Consider the following 19,161-nt stretch of genomic DNA (forward strand, 5'->3'; position numbering starts at 1 on the left):
GACGTGTCAAACTGGCGGTGTACTATGAGAAACAGGATACTCTCAAACCCACACTGTTCACAGCCCGCTCCAGCTGGGAGCCCTCACCTGGACTGTTGCCTCCGGAGTTCCAGGCGATGGTCCGGTCTGACGGGCTCCTAATGCCCGGCTCGGGCTGTACACCTGCGGTCGCCCCCAATTTGACACGGGAAGAAGTTGAGGCCCTTTATAGTCTTAAGATTAATAAACATATTGTGATCAAACCAGCAGACAAGGGGAGTGCTGTTGTCATCCTTGACAGATCACAATATATTTGGGAGGGTTCTCGACAGTAGGGGGACACTACCTATTATCTACCGCTGTCGGAACCAATTTATCCCCAAACTATCCCCTTGGTGGAGAAGATTGTCGACAATCTTCTTCTCAAGAAATTTATAAATTCCAAACAAAAAAAGTACCTCCTAGGGGAGCCGGATCCGCGACCTCGCAGGTTCTATATGCTCCCCAAAATACATAAGGAGCCAGACAAATGGAGCAAGCCCCACGAGATCCCTCCGGGCCGCCCCATTGTCTCGGACTGCGGTGGCGAGACGTACAGAACGGCAGAGTTCATCGACTACTATTTAACACCACTCTCCGTTCTCCACGGCAGCTACCTCAGAGATACTTATGACTTTCTCGACAAAGTCAGGAGTGTGCACATTCCCCCAGATGCAATCCTATTTACTATCGACATTGACAGCCTATATACAAACATCGACATCGATGAGGGTATTCGGGCTGTCAAAAATGTCTTCTACAGGTACCGGGACGTCAGCAGGCCTGAAAAGGAGCTTCTACAGCTCCTGGATATTAATTTGAGGAGAAACGATTTTGAGTTCGATGGTCGTTTCTACCTCCAAATTAAGGGCACTGCTATGGGCAAGAAATTTGCTCCGGCGTATGCCAACATATTTATGGCAGAGTGGGAGACTGCTGCCTTAGCCGTCTGCCCAAAACGTCCTCTCCACTATTTACGGTACCTTGATGACATCTGGGGCGTCTGGACACACTCCCGTGAGGAGTTTGACGTGTTCTTGAACACGCTCAACACTCACAACAAAAACATCACCATCAAGTCGACCACGAGTAGCACATCCGTCGACTTTTTGGACACCACAACATTCAAGGGTCCTGACTTTGCAAATAGTCACAACTTGGACATCAGGGTGTTCTTCAAGGAGACCGACACCCATGCGCTCCTCTTTATAAGCAGCTTCCACCCCAAGCACACGTTTGCTGGGTTGGTGAAATCACAACTGTTGAGGTTTCATCGGATTTGCACCAGGCGGGAGGACTTCCTGGCGGCCTCGAAGACCCTCTTTTCTGCTCTGAAGAGGAGGGGCTACTCCAGGTCCTTCCTCAGACGACAGTTTAGGGTCTTCTTGGACCCGGGGAGACCTCCCCCTGGGACAACCATGATCCCCTTCATCACCACCTACTCTCCCTCGGCCGTACAAGTCGCCAGGAATGTCAAGGACAACTTCCAGACTTTTTTGGAGAGTAGTGGGAGGCTGCCGGAGCACTACGTGGTGCCGGCCTACCGTAAGAACCCCAACTTGAATGATATGTTGGTCAGGGCCTGGGTCAACTCGCTGAGAGACCCGCCCTCCACTCGGAGGGATACCCTTGTCCGCCACACACCATGGTTGGTGAACCCCCAAAACCGCAAGGTTTTCCAGCCGTTGTGTCGTGGCGGCCGACACACCAAAAACTGTGTCTACGTCATCCGATGTCAACGATGTGGCGATATGTACGTAGGCGAGACGGGCAATACCGTAGCTAGGAGATTCGCCCAACACAAGTACAACATCGTTAGACAGAAAAACACCAACACTCACCTGGTTCAGCACTTTGTCCGGCACGGCTGGTCCTCTGTCCGGGTGACTGTCATCGAAACGAATCCTAGGTGGAGCCTCGCTCAACGCCAGAGGGCGGAGCTCCTCTGTATCACCAGGTTGGGCACCAGGTATCCGGGAGGCCTAAACGAGAGTTGAGCGTGAGTCCGTTGGACTGTTGATGGCCAGTGCACTTCCCATTTTACTTCCCCTCTTTATTTATTTTTTTCTACCCCCACCCCCTCCTCCCCCTAACCCTAACCATCTTCTCCTTCCACTCCTAAAACCTACCCACCACCCTAATTCTTTTTCTACTCCTAAAACCTACCCACAACCCTAATCCTAACCCCAACCCTAACCCAACCCTACCCATAATCCTAACTGACTGTCTATCTATGCCTAAGACCTACCCTCTAACCCCAACCACAACCCTAACCCCAACCCAAATCCTTACCCTTACCCCAAACCTAACCCCAACCCTTACCCAGACCCTTACCCTAACCCAAATCCTTACCCCAACCCTAACCCTAACCGACTGTCTTTTCTATGCCTAAGACCTACCCTCTAACCCTAACCCCAACCCGGATCCTTACCCCAACCCTAACACCAACCCAAATCCTTACCCCAACCCTTACTTTAACCCAAATCCTTACCCCAACCCTAACCCTAACTGACTGTCTTTTCTATGCCTAAGACCTACCCTCTAACTCCAACCCCAACCCTAACCCTAACCCCAACCCTAAACCCAACCCTAACACCAACCCCATCCCCAACCCTAACCCCAAACCCCAACCCTAACCCCAACCGACTGTCTTTCTATGCCTAAGACCTACCTTCTAACCCAAATCCCAACCCCAACCCTAACCCCAACCCTAACCCCAACCCTAACCCCAACCGACTGTCTTCCTATGCCTAAAACCTACCCTCTAACCCCAACCCTAACCGACTTTCTTTCCATGCCTGAATCCTACCCGTCTCTCTTTCTCTTTAAATCCAACCCTAAATCCTAACCCTTACCCCAACCCTAACCAACTGCCTTTCTATGCCTAAGACCTACCCTCTAACCCCAATCCCAACCACAACCCCAACCCTAACCCTAACCCTAACCCTCTTTATTTATTTTTTTCTACCCCCACCCCCTCCTCCCCCTAACCCTAACCATCTTCTCCTTCCACTCCTAAAACCTACCCACCACCCTAATTCTTTTTCTACTCCTAAAACCTACCCACAACCCTAATCCTAATCCCAACCCTAACCCAACCCTACCCATAATCCTAACTGACTGTCTATCTATGCCTAAGACCTACCCTCTAACCCCAACCACAACCCTAACCCCAACCCAAATCCTTACCCTTACCCCAAACCTAACCCCAACCCTTACCCCAACCCTTACCCTAACCCAAATCCTTACCCCAACTCTAACCCTAACCGACTGTCTTTTCTATGCCTAAGACCTACCCTCTAACCCTAACCCCAACCCGAATCCTTACCCCAACCCAAATCCTTACCCCAACCCTTACTTTAACCCAAATCCTTACCCCAACCCTAACCCTAACTGACTGTCTTTTCTATGCCTAAGACCTACCCTCTAACTCCAACCCCAACCCTAACCCTAACCCTGTTGATGGCCAGTGCACTTCCCATTTTACTTCCCCTCTTTATTTATTTTTTTCTACCCCCACCCCCTCCTCCCCCTAACCCTAACCATCTTCTCCTTCCACTCCTAAAACCTACCCACCACCCTAATTCTTTTTCTACTCCTAAAACCTACCCACAACCCTAATCCTAACCCCAACCCTAACCCAACCCTACCCATAATCCTAACTGACTGTCTATCTATGCCTAAGACCTACCCTCTAACCCCAACCACAACCCTAACCCCAACCCAAATCCTTACCCTTACCCCAAACCTAACCCCAACCCTTACCCCAACCCTTACCCTAACCCAAATCCTTACCCCAACTCTAACCCTAACCGACTGTCTTTTCTATGCCTAAGACCTACCCTCTAACCCTAACCCCAACCCGAATCCTTACCCCAACCCAAATCCTTACCCCAACCCTTACTTTAACCCAAATCCTTACCCCAACCCTAACCCTAACTGACTGTCTTTTCTATGCCTAAGACCTACCCTCTAACTCCAACCCCAACCCTAACCCTAACCCTGTTGATGGCCAGTGCACTTCCCATTTTACTTCCCCTCTTTATTTATTTTTTTCTACCCCCACCCCCTCCTCCCCCTAACCCTAACCATCTTCTCCTTCCACTCCTAAAACCTACCCACCACCCTAATTCTTTTTCTACTCCTAAAACCTACCCACAACCCTAATCCTAATCCCAACCCTAACCCAACCCTACCCATAATCCTAACTGACTGTCTATCTATGCCTAAGACCTACCCTCTAACCCCAACCACAACCCTAACCCCAACCCAAATCCTTACCCTTACCCCAAACCTAACCCCAACCCTTACCCAGACCCTTACCCTAACCCAAATCCTTACCCCAACCCTAACCCTAACCGACTGTCTTTTCTATGCCTAAGACCTACCCTCTAACCCTAACCCCAACCCGAATCCTTACCCCAACCCTAACACCAACCCAAATCCTTACCCCAACCCTTACTTTAACCCAAATCCTTACCCCAACCCTAACCCTAACTGACTGTCTTTTCTATGCCTAAGACCTACCCTCTAACCCCAATCCCAACCACAACCCCAACCCTAACCCCAAACCCAACCCTAACCCTAACCCCAACCCAAATCCTTACCCCAACCCTAACCCCAACCCTTACTTTAACCCAAATCCTTACCCCAACCCTAACCCTAACCGACTGTCTTTTCTATGCCTAAGACCTACCCTCTAACCCTAACCCTAAACCCAACCCTAACCCTAACACCAACCCTAACTCCAACCCTAACCCCAACCCTAACCCCAACCCTAACCGACTGTCTATCTATGCCTAAGACCTACCCTCTAACCCCAATCCCAACCACAACCCTAACCCCAAACCCTAACCCAAATCCTTACCCCAACCCTAACCCCAACCCTTACCTTAACCCAAATCCTCACCCCAACCCTAACCCTAACCGACTGTCTTTTCTATGCCTAAGACCTACCCTCTAACCCTAACCCCAACCCGAATCCTTGCCCCAACCCTAAGCCCAACCCTAACACCAACCCAAATCCTTACCCCAACCCTTACTTTAACCCAAATCCTTACCCCAACCCTAACCCTAACTGACTGTCTTTTCTATGCCTAAGACCTACCCTCTAACTCCAACCCCAACCCTAACCCTAACCCCAACCCTAAACCCAACCCCAACCCTAACACCAACCCCAACCCTAACCCCAACCCTAACCCCATCCCCAACCCTAACCCCAAACCCCAACCCTAACCCCAACCGACTGTCTTTCTATGCCTAAGACCTACCTTCTAACCCAAATCCCAACCCCAACCCTAACCCCAACCCTAACCCTAACCCCAACCCTAACCCCAACCGACTGTCTTTCTATGCCTAAAACCTACCCTCTAACCCCAACCCTAACCGACTTTCTTTCCATGCCTGAATCCTACCCGTCTCTCTTTCTCTTTAAATCCAACCCTAAATCCTTACCCTTACCCCAACCCTAACCAACTGCCTTTCTATGCCTAAGACCTACCCTCTAACCCCAATCCCAACCACAACCCCAACCCTAACCCTAACCCTCTTTATTTATTTTTTTCTACCCCCACCCCCTCCTCCCCCTAACCCTAACCATCTTCTCCTTCCACTCCTAAAACCTACCCACCACCCTAATTCTTTTTCTACTCCTAAAACCTACCCACAACCCTAATCCTAACCCCAACCCTAACCCAACCCTACCCATAATCCTAACTGACTGTCTATCTATGCCTAAGACCTACCCTCTAACCCCAACCACAACCCTAACCCCAACCCAAATCCTTACCCTTACCCCAAACCTAACCCCAACCCTTACCCCAACCCTTACCCTAACCCAAATCCTTACCCCAACCCTAACCCTAACCGACTGTCTTTTCTATGCCTAAGACCTACCCTCTAACCCTAACCCCAACCCGAATCCTTACCCCAACCCAAATCCTTACCCCAACCCTTACTTTAACCCAAATCCTTACCCCAACCCTGACCCTAACTGACTGTCTTTTCTATGCCTAAGACCTACCCTCTAACTCTAATTCCAACCCCAACCCTAACCCTAACCCCAACCCTAAACCCAACCCCAACCCTAACACCAACCCCAACCCTAACCCCAACCCTAACCCTAACCCCATCCCCAACCCTAACCCCAAACCCCAACCCTAACCCCAACCGACTGTCTTTCTATGCCTAAGACCTACCTTCTAACCCAAATCCCAACCCCAGCCCTAACCCCAACCCTAACCCCAACCGACTGTCTTTCTATGCCTAAAACCTACCCTCTAACCCCAACACTAACCGACTTTCTTTCCATGCCTGAATCCTACCCGTCTCTCTTTCTCTTTAAATCCAACCCTAAATCCTTACCCTTACCCCAACCCTAACCAACTGCCTTTCTATGCCTAAGACCTACCCTCTAACCCCAATCCCAACCACAACCCCAACCCTAACCCCAAACCCAACCCTAACCCCAACCCAAATCCTTACCCCAACCCTAACCCCAACCCTTACTTTAACCCAAATCCTTACCCCAACCCTAACCCTAACCGACTGTCTTTTCTATGCCTAAGACCTACCCTCTAACCCCAACCCTAACCCTAACCCCATCCCCAACCCTAACCCCAAACCTCAACCCTAACCCCAACCCTAACCCCAACCGACTGTCTTTCTATGCCTAAGACCTACCTTCTAACCCAAATCCCAACCCCAACCCTAACCCCAACCGACTGTCTTTCTATGCCTAAAACCTACCCTCTAACCCCAACCCTAACCGACTTTCTTTCCATGCCTGAATCCTACCCGTCTCTCTTTCTCTTTAAATCCAACCCTAAATCCTTACCCTTACCCCAACCCTAACCAACTGCCTTTCTATGCCTAAGACCTACCCTCTAACCCCAATCCCAACCACAACCCCAACCCTAACCCCAAACCCAACCCTAACCCCAACCCAAATCCTTACCCCAACCCTAACCCCAACCCTTACTTTAACCCAAATCCTTACCCCAACCCTAACCCTAACCGACTGTCTTTTCTATGCCTAAGACCCCAACCCTAACCGACTGTCTATCTATGCCTAAGACCTACCCTCTAACCCCAATCCCAACCACAACCCTAACCCCAAATCCTTACCCTTACCCCAACCCTAACCCCAACCCTTACCTTAACCCAAATCCTCACCCCAACCCTAACCCTAACCGACTGTCTTTTCTATGCCTAAGACCTACCCTCTAACCCTAGCCCCAACCCGAATCCTTACCCCAACCCTAAGCCCAACCCTAACACCAACCCAAATCCTTACCCCAACCCTTACTTTAACCCAAATCCTTACCCCAACCCTAACCCTAACTGACTGTCTTTTCTATGCCTAAGACCTACCCTCTAACTCCAACCCCAGCCCTAACCCTAACCCCAACCCCAACCCTAACCCCAACCCTAACCCCAAACCCCAACCCTAACCCCAACCCTAACCCCAACCGACTGTCTTTCTATGCCTAAGACCTACCTTCTAACCCAAATCCCAACCCCAACCCTAACCCCAACCCTAACCCCAACCGACTGTCTTTCTATGCCTAAAACCTACCCTCTAACCCCAACCCTAACCGACTTTCTTTCCATGCCTGAATCCTACCCGTCTCTCTTTCTCTTTAAATCAAACCCTAATTCCTTACCCCAACCCTAACCAACTGCCTTTCTATGCCTAAGACCTACCCTCTAACCCCAATCACAACCACAACCCCAAACCCAACCCTAACCCCAACCCAAATCCTTACCCCAACCCTAACCCCAACCCTTACTTTAACCCAAATCCTTACCCCAACCCTAACCCTAACCGACTGTCTATCTATGCCTAAAACCTACCCTCTAACCCCAACCCTAACCCTAAACCCAAACCCAACCCTAACACCAACCCTAACACCAACCCTAACCCTAACCCCAACCCTAACCCCAACCCTAACCGACTGTCTATCTATGCCTAAGACCTACCCTCTAACCCCAATCCCAACCACAACCCTAACCCCAAACCCTAACCCAAATCCTTAGGGTTAGGATTATGGTTAGGGTTAGGATTGGGGGAAGGGGAATGCACAGTCCGTCTGCAGCCCGCCCGGGCGACGCCCACACCAACCCCGGAACCCCCCGAAGACCCTGAGAGGTGCGCATGCTGCGTCAGACACCAACAGCCAAATTAGTAGCGGACATGACTGGTCCTGCCATCCAGCGACGCGTTTCGGTCTCTTGACCTCTTCAGGCTGGCTTTGCACTGATTGCAGGATGTAAACATCTTTTTAACTGCGAGTCTGTGCCTACTGGGACACTTCTAATTCCCTAGTAGGTGGGGCACTTCTAATCCCCTAGACTAACGGCAACTCTATTTTTCTCTACAGCAGGATGTGCTCCATTCACCTGCTGGAGAGTACTGAGCCGTTTTGAGCAGGAGGAGAATTTATAGGAGGTCTGCAGTGGGCGGGGCTCACGCTCAACACTGCAGTGTCGATGTTTGACTCTCCAAATTAGATCCTAACATTGTGATGGGTCTACTCGACGTTCATCACAACGTGGACTCGCCAAATTAGATCCTAACATTGTGATGGGTCTACTCGACGTTCATCACAACGTGGACAACCACACAGGTAAGTATTGTAGTGTGTTTTGAAAGCATTAAAATGTTTGCTTTGATGTTTCTCCGACTCCTGTTTATTGTTGTGTCCAAAACAAGTTTGTGTGTTAAACTTGTGGCCCCCCAACAACACACACACCACAACAAAGTCCCCAGAAGGCCCACGAATGATGGGACGCCACCCAGACGGACTGGAGGCACAGGCTTGGTTAGGATTATGGTTAGGGTTAGGATTGGGGGAAGGGGAATGCACAGTCCGTCTGCAGCCCGCCCGGGCGACGCCCACACCAACCCCGGAACCCCCCGAAGACCCTGAGAGGTGCGCATGCTGCGTCAGACACCAACAGCCAAATTAGTAGCGGACATGACTGGTCCTGCCATCCAGCGACGCGTTTCGGTCTCTTGACCTCTTCAGGCTGGCTTTGCACTGATTGCAGGATGTAAACATCTTTTTAACTGCGAGTCTGTGCCTACTGGGACACTTCTAATTCCCTAGTAGGTGGGGCACTTCTAATCCCCTAGACTAACGGCAACTCTATTTTTCTCTACAGCAGGATGTGCTCCATTCACCTGCTGGAGAGTACTGAGCCGTTTTGAGCAGGAGGAGAATTTATAGGAGGTCTGCAGTGGGCGGGGCTCACGCTCAACACTGCAGTGTCGATGTTTGACTCTCCAAATTAGATCCTAACATTGTGATGGGTCTACTCGACGTTCATCACAACGTGGACTCGCCAAATTAGATCCTAACATTGTGATGGGTCTACTCGACGTTCATCACAACGTGGACAACCACACAGGTAAGTATTGTAGTGTGTTTTGAAAGCATTAAAATGTTTGCTTTGATGTTTCTCCGACTCCTGTTTATTGTTGTGTCCAAAACAAGTTTGTGTGTTAAACTTGTGGCCCCCCAACAACACACACACCACAACAAAGTCCCCAGAAGGCCCACGAATGATGGGACGCCACCCAGACGGACTGGAGGCACAGGCTTGGTTAGGATTATGGTTAGGGTTAGGATTGGGGGAAGGGGAATGCACAGTCCGTCTGCAGCCCGCCCGGGCGACGCCCACACCAACCCCGGAACCCCCCGAAGACCCTGAGAGGTGCGCATGCTGCGTCAGACACCAACAGCCAAATTAGTAGCGGACATGACTGGTCCTGCCATCCAGCGACGCGTTTCGGTCTCTTGACCTCTTCAGGCTGGCTTTGCACTGATTGCAGGATGTAAACATCTTTTTAACTGCGAGTCTGTGCCTACTGGGACACTTCTAATTCCCTAGTAGGTGGGGCACTTCTAATCCCCTAGACTAACGGCAACTCTATTTTTCTCTACAGCAGGATGTGCTCCATTCACCTGCTGGAGAGTACTGAGCCGTTTTGAGCAGGAGGAGAATTTATAGGAGGTCTGCAGTGGGCGGGGCTCACGCTCAACACTGCAGTGTCGATGTTTGACTCTCCAAATTAGATCCTAACATTGTGATGGGTCTACTCGACGTTCATCACAACGTGGACTCGCCAAATTAGATCCTAACATTGTGATGGGTCTACTCGACGTTCATCACAACGTGGACAACCACACAGGTAAGTATTGTAGTGTGTTTTGAAAGCATTAAAATGTTTGCTTTGATGTTTCTCCGACTCCTGTTTATTGTTGTGTCCAAAACAAGTTTGTGTGTTAAACTTGTGGCCCCCCAACAACACACACACCACAACAAAGTCCCCAGAAGGCCCACGAATGATGGGACGCCACCCAGACGGACTGGAGGCACAGGCTTGGTTAGGATTATGGTTAGGGTTAGGATTGGGGGAAGGGGAATGCACAGTCCGTCTGCAGCCCGCCCGGGCGACGCCCACACCAACCCCGGAACCCCCCGAAGACCCTGAGAGGTGCGCATGCTGCGTCAGACACCAACAGCCAAATTAGTAGCGGACATGACTGGTCCTGCCATCCAGCGACGCGTTTCGGTCTCTTGACCTCTTCAGGCTGGCTTTGCACTGATTGCAGGATGTAAACATCTTTTTAACTGCGAGTCTGTGCCTACTGGGACACTTCTAATTCCCTAGTAGGTGGGGCACTTCTAATCCCCTAGACTAACGGCAACTCTATTTTTCTCTACAGCAGGATGTGCTCCATTCACCTGCTGGAGAGTACTGAGCCGTTTTGAGCAGGAGGAGAATTTATAGGAGGTCTGCAGTGGGCGGGGCTCACGCTCAACACTGCAGTGTCGATGTTTGACTCTCCAAATTAGATCCTAACATTGTGATGGGTCTACTCGACGTTCATCACAACGTGGACTCGCCAAATTATATCCTAACATTGTGATGGGTCTACTCGACGTTCATCACAACGTGGACAACCACACAGGTAAGTATTGTAGTGTGTTTTGAAAGCATTAAAATGTTTGCTTTGATGTTTCTCCGACTCCTGTTTATTGTTGTGTCCAAAACAAGTTTGTGTGTTAAACTTGTGGCCCCCCAACAACACACACACCACAACAAAGTCCCCAGAAGGCCCACGAATGATGGGACGCCACCCAGACGGACTGGAGGCACAGGCTTGGTTAGGATTATGGTTAGGGTTAGGATTGGGGGAAGGGGAATGCACAGTCCGTCTGCAGCCCGCCCGGGCGACGCCCACACCAACCCCGGAACCCCCCGAAGACCCTGAGAGGTGCGCATGCTGCGTCAGACACCAACAGCCAAATTAGTAGCGGACATGACTGGTCCTGCCATCCAGCGACGCGTTTCGGTCTCTTGACCTCTTCAGGCTGGCTTTGCACTGATTGCAGGATGTAAACATCTTTTTAACTGCGAGTCTGTGCCTACTGGGACACTTCTAATTCCCTAGTAGGTGGGGCACTTCTAATCCCCTAGACTAACGGCAACTCTATTTTTCTCTACAGCAGGATGTGCTCCATTCACCTGCTGGAGAGTACTGAGCCGTTTTGAGCAGGAGGAGAATTTATAGGAGGTCTGCAGTGGGCGGGGCTCACGCTCAACACTGCAGTGTCGATGTTTGACTCTCCAAATTAGATCCTAACATTGTGATGGGTCTACTCGACGTTCATCACAACGTGGACTCGCCAAATTAGATCCTAACATTGTGATGGGTCTACTCGACGTTCATCACAACGTGGACAACCACACAGGTAAGTATTGTAGTGTGTTTTGAAAGCATTAAAATGTTTGCTTTGATGTTTCTCCGACTCCTGTTTATTGTTGTGTCCAAAACAAGTTTGTGTGTTAAACTTGTGGCCCCCCAACAACACACACACCACAACAAAGTCCCCAGAAGGCCCACGAATGATGGGACGCCACCCAGACGGACTGGAGGCACAGGCTTGGTTAGGATTATGGTTAGGGTTAGGATTGGGGGAAGGGGAATGCACAGTCCGTCTGCAGCCCGCCCGGGCGACGCCCACACCAACCCCGGTTAGGGTTAGGGTTAGGGTTAGGGTTAGGGTTAGGGTTAGGGTTAGGGTTAGGGTTGGGGTTGGGGTTGGGGTTAGGGTTAGAGTTAGGAGTTAGGGTTAGGTATAAAGAGAAGGAGAGATGGGTAGGTGTTAGGTGTAAAGAAAAGAGAGACGGGTAGGTTTTAGGAGTGAAAAAGGAGAGTCGGTTAGGGTTAGGGTAAGGGGTGGGGGAAGGGCGATAAAAGAGTGTAAAAAAGAATATAAGAAGGGTGTGCACGGTCCATCTATGGCCCAGCGGGCTCGCACTCACGCCTCATTGAGGCCCCCCGGATGGCGGGTGCCCAGTTTTGTGATCCAGGAGCGTTCAGTCCACCTGCGTTGGCCTACACTCCACTTGGAGTCTGCCTGGATCACGCACGCCCGGACAGAAGCCCACCCGTGCCGGATGAAGTGTTGCACTAGGTGGGTGGATGTGTTCTTCCGCCGGACAATGTTATATTTGTGTTGGCGAAAACGGGTGGCCATTGTGTTGCCCGTTTCGCCAACATACATGACTTGGCAGCGCTGGCAGAGGATAACATACACACAATTCTTCGTGTGCCCGTCCCCTCTGCACAGCGGTCGGAAGACCTTGCCATTGTGTCGGTTGATCAACCAGGGGATGTGCTGAAAGGGAGCATTGCTTCGAGTGGGGGGCGGGTCTCTAAGGGAGGGGACCCGAGCTCTAACCAGCAAATCCCCCAGGCTAGGATTCTTCCGGTAGGCTGAGACCAAATAGTGTTGTTTAAGTCTCCCGCTTTTGTCAACAAAATCCCTAAAGTTTTGTTTTACCATTCTGGACATCTGCACCGCCGCAGGTGAGAATGTGGTGATGAATGGGATCATGGACTCACCGAGGGGGGGCTTTTTAGGGTCAAGGAAGCACCTGAACTGTCTCCTGAGGAAGGTTCTAGAATACCCCCTCATCCTCAGGGCACAGAACAGGGTTCCAGTGGCCGTGATGAAGTCCTCCTCCCTGGTGCAGATTCGGTGGAACCTCAACAACTGTGATTTGACCAGTCCCGCGTACGTGTGTCGGGGGTGGAAACTGGTCTTATGGAGGAGGGCATGGGTGTCTGTTTGTTTGAAGAAAACTTTTATGTCAAGGTGATGGGTGGAGCAGAATGTTGGACCTTTGAAGGTGGTGGTATCCAAAAAGTCCACCGAGGTGGGGCTGGTGGTGGACTTGATGGTAATGCTCGGATTGTGTGTATTGAGGGTGTGGCGGAACACCTCAAACTCCTCCACGGAGTGATCCCAAACACCCCAGATATCGTCGAGATATCGTAGATAGTGGAGGGGCTGAATTGGGCAGGCCGCCAGGGCAGAAGTCTCCCATTCCGCCATGAAAATATTGGCGTAAGCCGGAGCGAACTTCTTCCCCATGGCCGTGCCTTTGATTTGGAGGAAGAACTTCCCGTTGAATTCGAAGTCATTCCTCCTAAGATTGATATCGAGAAGCTGGAGGAGTTCTTTCTCCGGCCTGCTAACGTCTCGATATTTCACAAAAATGTTTTTTACGGCTTGGATGCCCTGGTCAATGTCAATATTGGTGTATAAACTATCTATATCTATGGTGAACAAAATGGCTTCTTGGGGAATATCTAAATTTTTAATTTTGTCAATAAAGTCGTATGTGTCTTTGAGGTAGCTAGCGTGTTTAATGGAGAGTGGGGTCAAGTAATAGTCAATAAATTCTGCTGTTCTATAAGTCTCGCTACCACAGTCTGACACGATAGGCCTGCCCGGGGGGATTTCATGTGGTCGGCTCCACTTGTGCGGTTCTTTGTGTATTTTTGGCAGTAAATAGAACCTGCGGGGACGGGGGTCCGATTCCCCCAAGAGGTAGGTGTGCTGTTTGTGGTTAATGAATCTTTTGTTTATTAAATTGTTGACTATTTTTTGTACCATAGGGGCAGTGTCGGGGTAAATAGGTGTGGTCAATGGGGAGTAGTATGTGGTGTCGCTTAGTTGTCTGGTGCCCTCCCAGATGTATTGAGCCCTGTCTAAGATGACCACTGCGCTTCCCTTGTCTGCCGGTTTAATGACTATGTCTTTGTTGTTTTTCAGACTTTGCAAGGCCTCAGCTTCTGCCCGTGTGAGATTGGGCGCAACCGCGAGGGCGCAACCCGAGAGGAGCGATGGGTGCTCGTCCGCCGAGACCAGCGCGTGGACCTCCGGCGGCAGAAGACCAGGTGAGGGCTCCCATTGAGACCTCGGGGTGAAAGGTCGCGGTACGAGGGACCCCTGTTTCTCGTAAAACACCGCTAATTTGACCCCCCTGTGGTATTCCTGTAGGTCAAATTTGACCTGGTGGTGCCACTCGGAACTGAGGCTGGTGGACGGAACGAAGCTGAGGCCTTTGTCGAGGAGGGAGCGCTGCGACGAGGTAAGTATGAATTTTTTGGACAGATTTACAATGTTTTTGTTTGTGTTTGTGGTGGTGTTGTTTGTGCTGGTGTGGCCCCCCCGACAGGTCGGGTTTTTGGGGACGCCAAGTTTAAATGCTGAAGCCAATGCTTCAGCATATTCCTGGCAGTGGTATCGGTCCAATGTATATTGTCCCTACCGGTTGCGAACTGGTCGCTGGTGAGTGCTGGGATGAAATGGTAGTTTTTATGAATATAACTATTAATTTGCCGGAGGTTGTCCTTATGTTCCTCGGGCAAATTGTCGGAAAAATTGAGGAGGGGGATGAAGATTTCGGCATTGGGGAATGTGATTTTGGCCGTTTTGAGGGCCTTTTGGAGCTGCTTGAAGGTGGTAGATTTGGGATTTTGTTCTTTATTGTTGAGGCCGAAAGATAAGACCACCATTTCAACCTCAGTACTAACTTTGGTTTTTTGCAGGATGGCCTCTGCGTGGCGGAAGTTGGCCCCCGGGTAGCTGTCCATCTGGAGGTCCTGGAGACCAGTGGATGGAAGGAGACTGATATTGGAGTCCCCGATCACCAGGACCTTCCTATGAACAGACAGGTGCCAGTCCACCATCTTACGTGTTGTACTAATGTGTCTTGTAGGCCTCCTCCGCGGACTGGTTGGCGTGGTAACCTGTGCCCCGTTTGTGTCTTCTGTCGGCTGAGAAGCCGAAGTGACAGTTTTTGTCCTTTTCTGGTTTCCAGAAAAGAACGAGGACCAGCTAGCCCGCGCCTCCGGAGCGGAAGTGTCCGGAACGGGCGTGACTGGAGGAGGAGTGTCTACAAGAGGCACGTCCGGCAGAGGTGCGTCCGGGAGGGGCGCGTCCAGGAGTGAGGAAGTCGGCGTAGGTGGTCTCGGTTGGTCAGAACCAAGTTGGGACCAACTTGGAGGCGTGTCCAGGGGCAGCTGGGACCACCCTGGGTGCACTACCGGGGGTGACGCCGGCTGCTCAGGTAAGTGGTGGGAAGTGTCTGGCTGGCCAGGTGTCCCCTGTACATTGTCCGCTACATGGACTAGAACTGGTATGTTTTGTTCTACAGGTAGCGGTGGCGCCTCGGAAAGCGCAGGGGGGACCCCGACCTCGGTCTCGACACGCCCAGACGGCCCGGGTGGCGGGACCAGGGGAGCCTGAGCAATGGAGTAGTCAGGAGGACTACTACTGGGCTCCAGGGGGCGTGTCGCTCTCTGGGGCCTGGATGGTGCTGCAGCCAGAGAGGAAGGTGACAACGCCGGGAAGGGGACCGGGGTGACCTGTCCCCGAGGACCCGGAACATGTTCCACCACCGGGGACCAATCTCCGCCCATAGGGTCGGTCATAGTGGAGACCGTGGCGCGTGCAGGAGCGTGCTGGGTTGGAACCGGCAGGGTCCGCGAGGGTTGCACCGGGGGGTGCACTGCATCCACCACCATTCGGGTGCTGGACGGGTCCAAGCGGACTGGTGACCCCGTCTGCTGCGATCGTGCGGGACTACCCCCCTCGTCCCCGGCACGAGCGTCGACACAGATCGAGATAACCAGACCCTCGGCCAGCCGAAGTGTCTCGGCAGTCAATCTGCGTCCCAGGTGTGTCTTGGCCCACGCCGAGGCCACCTGGAACGGGTCCTGCCAGTTTTGTCCAATAAAGACACTCAATTTACTAATTTCAGTTTGCAGCGCTTTATTGTAATGATCTCTGAGTATTTTAACTGTTGTTTGTGCCCAATTATGTGCGTTGTTTTTAATTAAGGATTCTGTGTCCGGGTTGGTGACCGCTGGCCTGATTCCGGTCGTTAAGGTGAGTTCCATATTGGTAATGGTTTGTGGTTGGATGTCTTTATTAACATTATTTTGATGGTGCACAATTTTGATAATGTTATAAATAATTTTAGCTTTGAGGCTAAAATCGACATCCTGGTTGTCAGGGGGAATTTCCCTGGGGGGGCGGTTAGTGTCAACATTCCTGGTAATGTTGGGGCGTTGACCCCGTCCAAAACCAGGTTTGTCAGTCCTGTAAGTCCTCCTGGGATTGGGAGGCTCATAGTGTGCAGGTCTGAAATTTACCCTGTTATTTTGGGGCCGATTGTGTGCAGGGTTTTGGAAATATTGAGGTTTGAAGCCTCTGGAAAAATTATTGTTATTGTTTTTATTTTTTTGGTGTGCAGTGCGAGAATTTTCCCACCATGGGGCACCGTAACGCTTGCCACGCGCGCCGTTATTATTCCTGTCGCGCGAGACGTTGCCCTGGCGACGTGTGTCACGTGAGGGGTAGTCCCGGTGACGTGTGTTGCGTGTGGAGTAATCACGGCGGCGTGTGTAGCGTGTTGGATAATCACGGCGTCGTACGTCGCGCGTAGGATAGTCCCGGCGACGTGCGTCGCGTGTGGGGTAGTCCTGACGGCGTACGTCACGTCTCTCACGTGATCGGTTGCCGTAGCGACGCGTGTCGCTGCGGAGGCGCACCCGCTCGTCCTCCTCCTCTGCAGGACAGCCACGCAGCACCTCCGCGTAGCTCCTACGAGGCGGTTGTTGACAACAGTCCGCAAAATGATGATGATCATCATCATAGCGGCCGTATTGTGGTTGAGGACGAGGGGGCGGGGTCATCTCACGCCGCGATCGCTGTTTACGTCCGCGAGGACGGACGAGGACCCATTCCTCGTCATGCCACGCCGCCATTTTACGGCAACCGTAAGTATAATTTAATATAAAATAAGTGTGATGTGTAAAAATAAGGTAGAAATGCAGGTAAGTAGGTAGAAAGAAAAAATAAATTAATAGGAAAGAAATAAAATAGAAAGACTCCGGCGCGCTTCAGTGACGTCACGTCAGCGCAAACCGGATGTCCTTCGAAAAAAACCACAGAAGAAGAAGACCAGCTTCTTCGAAGGAAAAATAATAATATAAAGAAAATAAACAACTAAGGGCGGTTCTATGAAGAACGATGGAATACTCCCAGGTAAGGAGTTTAATAAATTAAATTAAATAATTAAATAATTAAAGAGTATAAACTGAACGTAAATTAGCGAATAGTCAACGGACTTTTCGCCTCGTGGGAAGAGTTCCGCACGGCAAAAAAGAGAGAAAGGAGGAAAGGTAGAGAAAGTAGTGAAAAAGGTGAAAAGCTAATAAATTGCAAGTCTCTAATAATGCAACGTTTCGGCACGAATGTGCCTTCTTCAGGCTGAGACTTGTCTGAATGTAAAATAGGAAATAAAAGCGTCGGCTAGTGTGCAATGAGAGAGATGTTGCTCGTTCGATGGTTGGCTGTAGACTGAGGCTGATTGGCTGCTGAGAGTGAGGTGGAGTCGTAGCTGGCGAAAAATAAACAGAAAAGTTTTAAGCGATGCAAACTGCTCAGCTAAAATCATCCATGCAGCAATAATTGGCACCCAGTGACAGCATTGACCATGTATATGGTTTATTTTCTTATTATAATTAATAGTGAATGAAGAAATAGAATAAAATAAAATTAAATAGGCAAAAATAGGAAATAATAAGATAAAAATAAAGAAAATTCACTATTAATTTGCACAATAAAACTGAGCCGAGAAAAACAGTAATTGTGACTCCAAATGGAGTTCAAACAAGTCCAAAAGATTTTTTTGGAGAAATTTTATAGGTTTTTTAGTATTTTTTTGTATTTTTGTTAGGTTTTTTGATTTTTTTGAAGATTTTAAGTATTTTTGTATTTTTTTGGTATTTTTTCAGGTCGTTGGAGTACAGGGACATCCGGAGCACTCCCTGCGCCGGACATGTCCGTGTAGCTAGGTCCATGACCCTGTAACCAAGGTAAGTATTTTAGTATTGTTTCTGTGTCTTTTTGCAGTCGTTGGAGTAAAGGACAACGTCCGTTACCCAAGGTGAGAGACATGACAATGAAGGTGAGTATTTTTGATGTTGTTATCATATGTTCTTTCTTTGATTTTGTTATTGTTTTTTACAGGTACTCGTGGGAAGACCAGGACCTCCGGGGCATCCCTTCCGCCAGAGACGTCCGGATTCCCAGGTGAGTAGTGAGGTAAGTGTTATTATCAGCAATGTTGTATATATTGGTGCGGATGAGAGGTGGAACCAGGAGGGTCCCCAATGGGCGGAGCGCGAGCCGTGTGTGGACCAGAGGCACAGGCGGGTTAGGGTTGGGGTTGGGGTTGGGGTTAGGGTTAGAGTTAGGAGTTAGGGTTAGGTATAAAGAGAAGGAGAGATGGGTAGGTGTTAGGTGTAAAGAAAAGAGAGACGGGTAGGTTTTAGGAGTGAAAAAGGAGAGTCGGTTAGGGTTAGGGTAAGGGGTGGGGGAAGGGCGATAAAAGAGTGTAAAAAAGAATATAAGAAGGGTGTGCACGGTCCATCTATGGCCCAGCGGGCTCGCACTCACGCCTCATTGAGGCCCCCCGGATGGCGGGTGCCCAGTTTTGTGATCCAGGAGCGTTCAGTCCACCTGCGTTGGCCTACACTCCACTTGGAGTCTGCCTGGATCACGCACGCCCGGACAGAAGCCCACCCGTGCCGGATGAAGTGTTGCACTAGGTGGGTGGATGTGTTCTTCCGCCGGACAATGTTATATTTGTGTTGGCGAAAACGGGTGGCCATTGTGTTGCCCGTTTCGCCAACATACATGACTTGGCAGCGCTGGCAGAGGATAACATACACACAATTCTTCGTGTGCCCGTCCCCTCTGCACAGC

The 19,161-nt window shown here is 50.5% G+C and overlaps 1 protein-coding gene across 5 annotated transcripts in view; it reads left to right on the plus strand.

The window, feature by feature from the left end:
- The window catches only part of LOC133545246 (collagen alpha-2(IX) chain-like), a 52,493-nt gene extending 36,352 nt beyond the window's left edge, over window positions 1-16,141 (plus strand). For 2 of the 5 annotated variants that reach the window (XM_061890635.1, XM_061890634.1), the window contains exons 5-6: window positions 14,155-14,279; window positions 14,383-15,059. In XM_061890635.1, the coding sequence (XP_061746619.1) occupies window positions 14,155-14,279; window positions 14,383-14,677 (420 nt within the window). In that variant the 3' untranslated portion in view covers window positions 14,678-15,059. Of the gene's footprint in view, window positions 1-8,399; window positions 8,932-14,154; window positions 14,280-14,382; window positions 15,060-15,205; window positions 15,455-15,541 lie in introns of those variants that run through there. The other 3 variants (XM_061890638.1, XM_061890637.1, XM_061890636.1) reach the window with 2 other exon arrangements.
- Window positions 16,142-19,161: the final 3,020 nt, after the last annotated feature.

Source organism: Nerophis ophidion, linkage group LG28 (assembly GCF_033978795.1).
Source record: "Nerophis ophidion isolate RoL-2023_Sa linkage group LG28, RoL_Noph_v1.0, whole genome shotgun sequence".
NCBI lineage: Eukaryota > Metazoa > Chordata > Actinopteri > Syngnathiformes > Syngnathidae > Nerophis > Nerophis ophidion.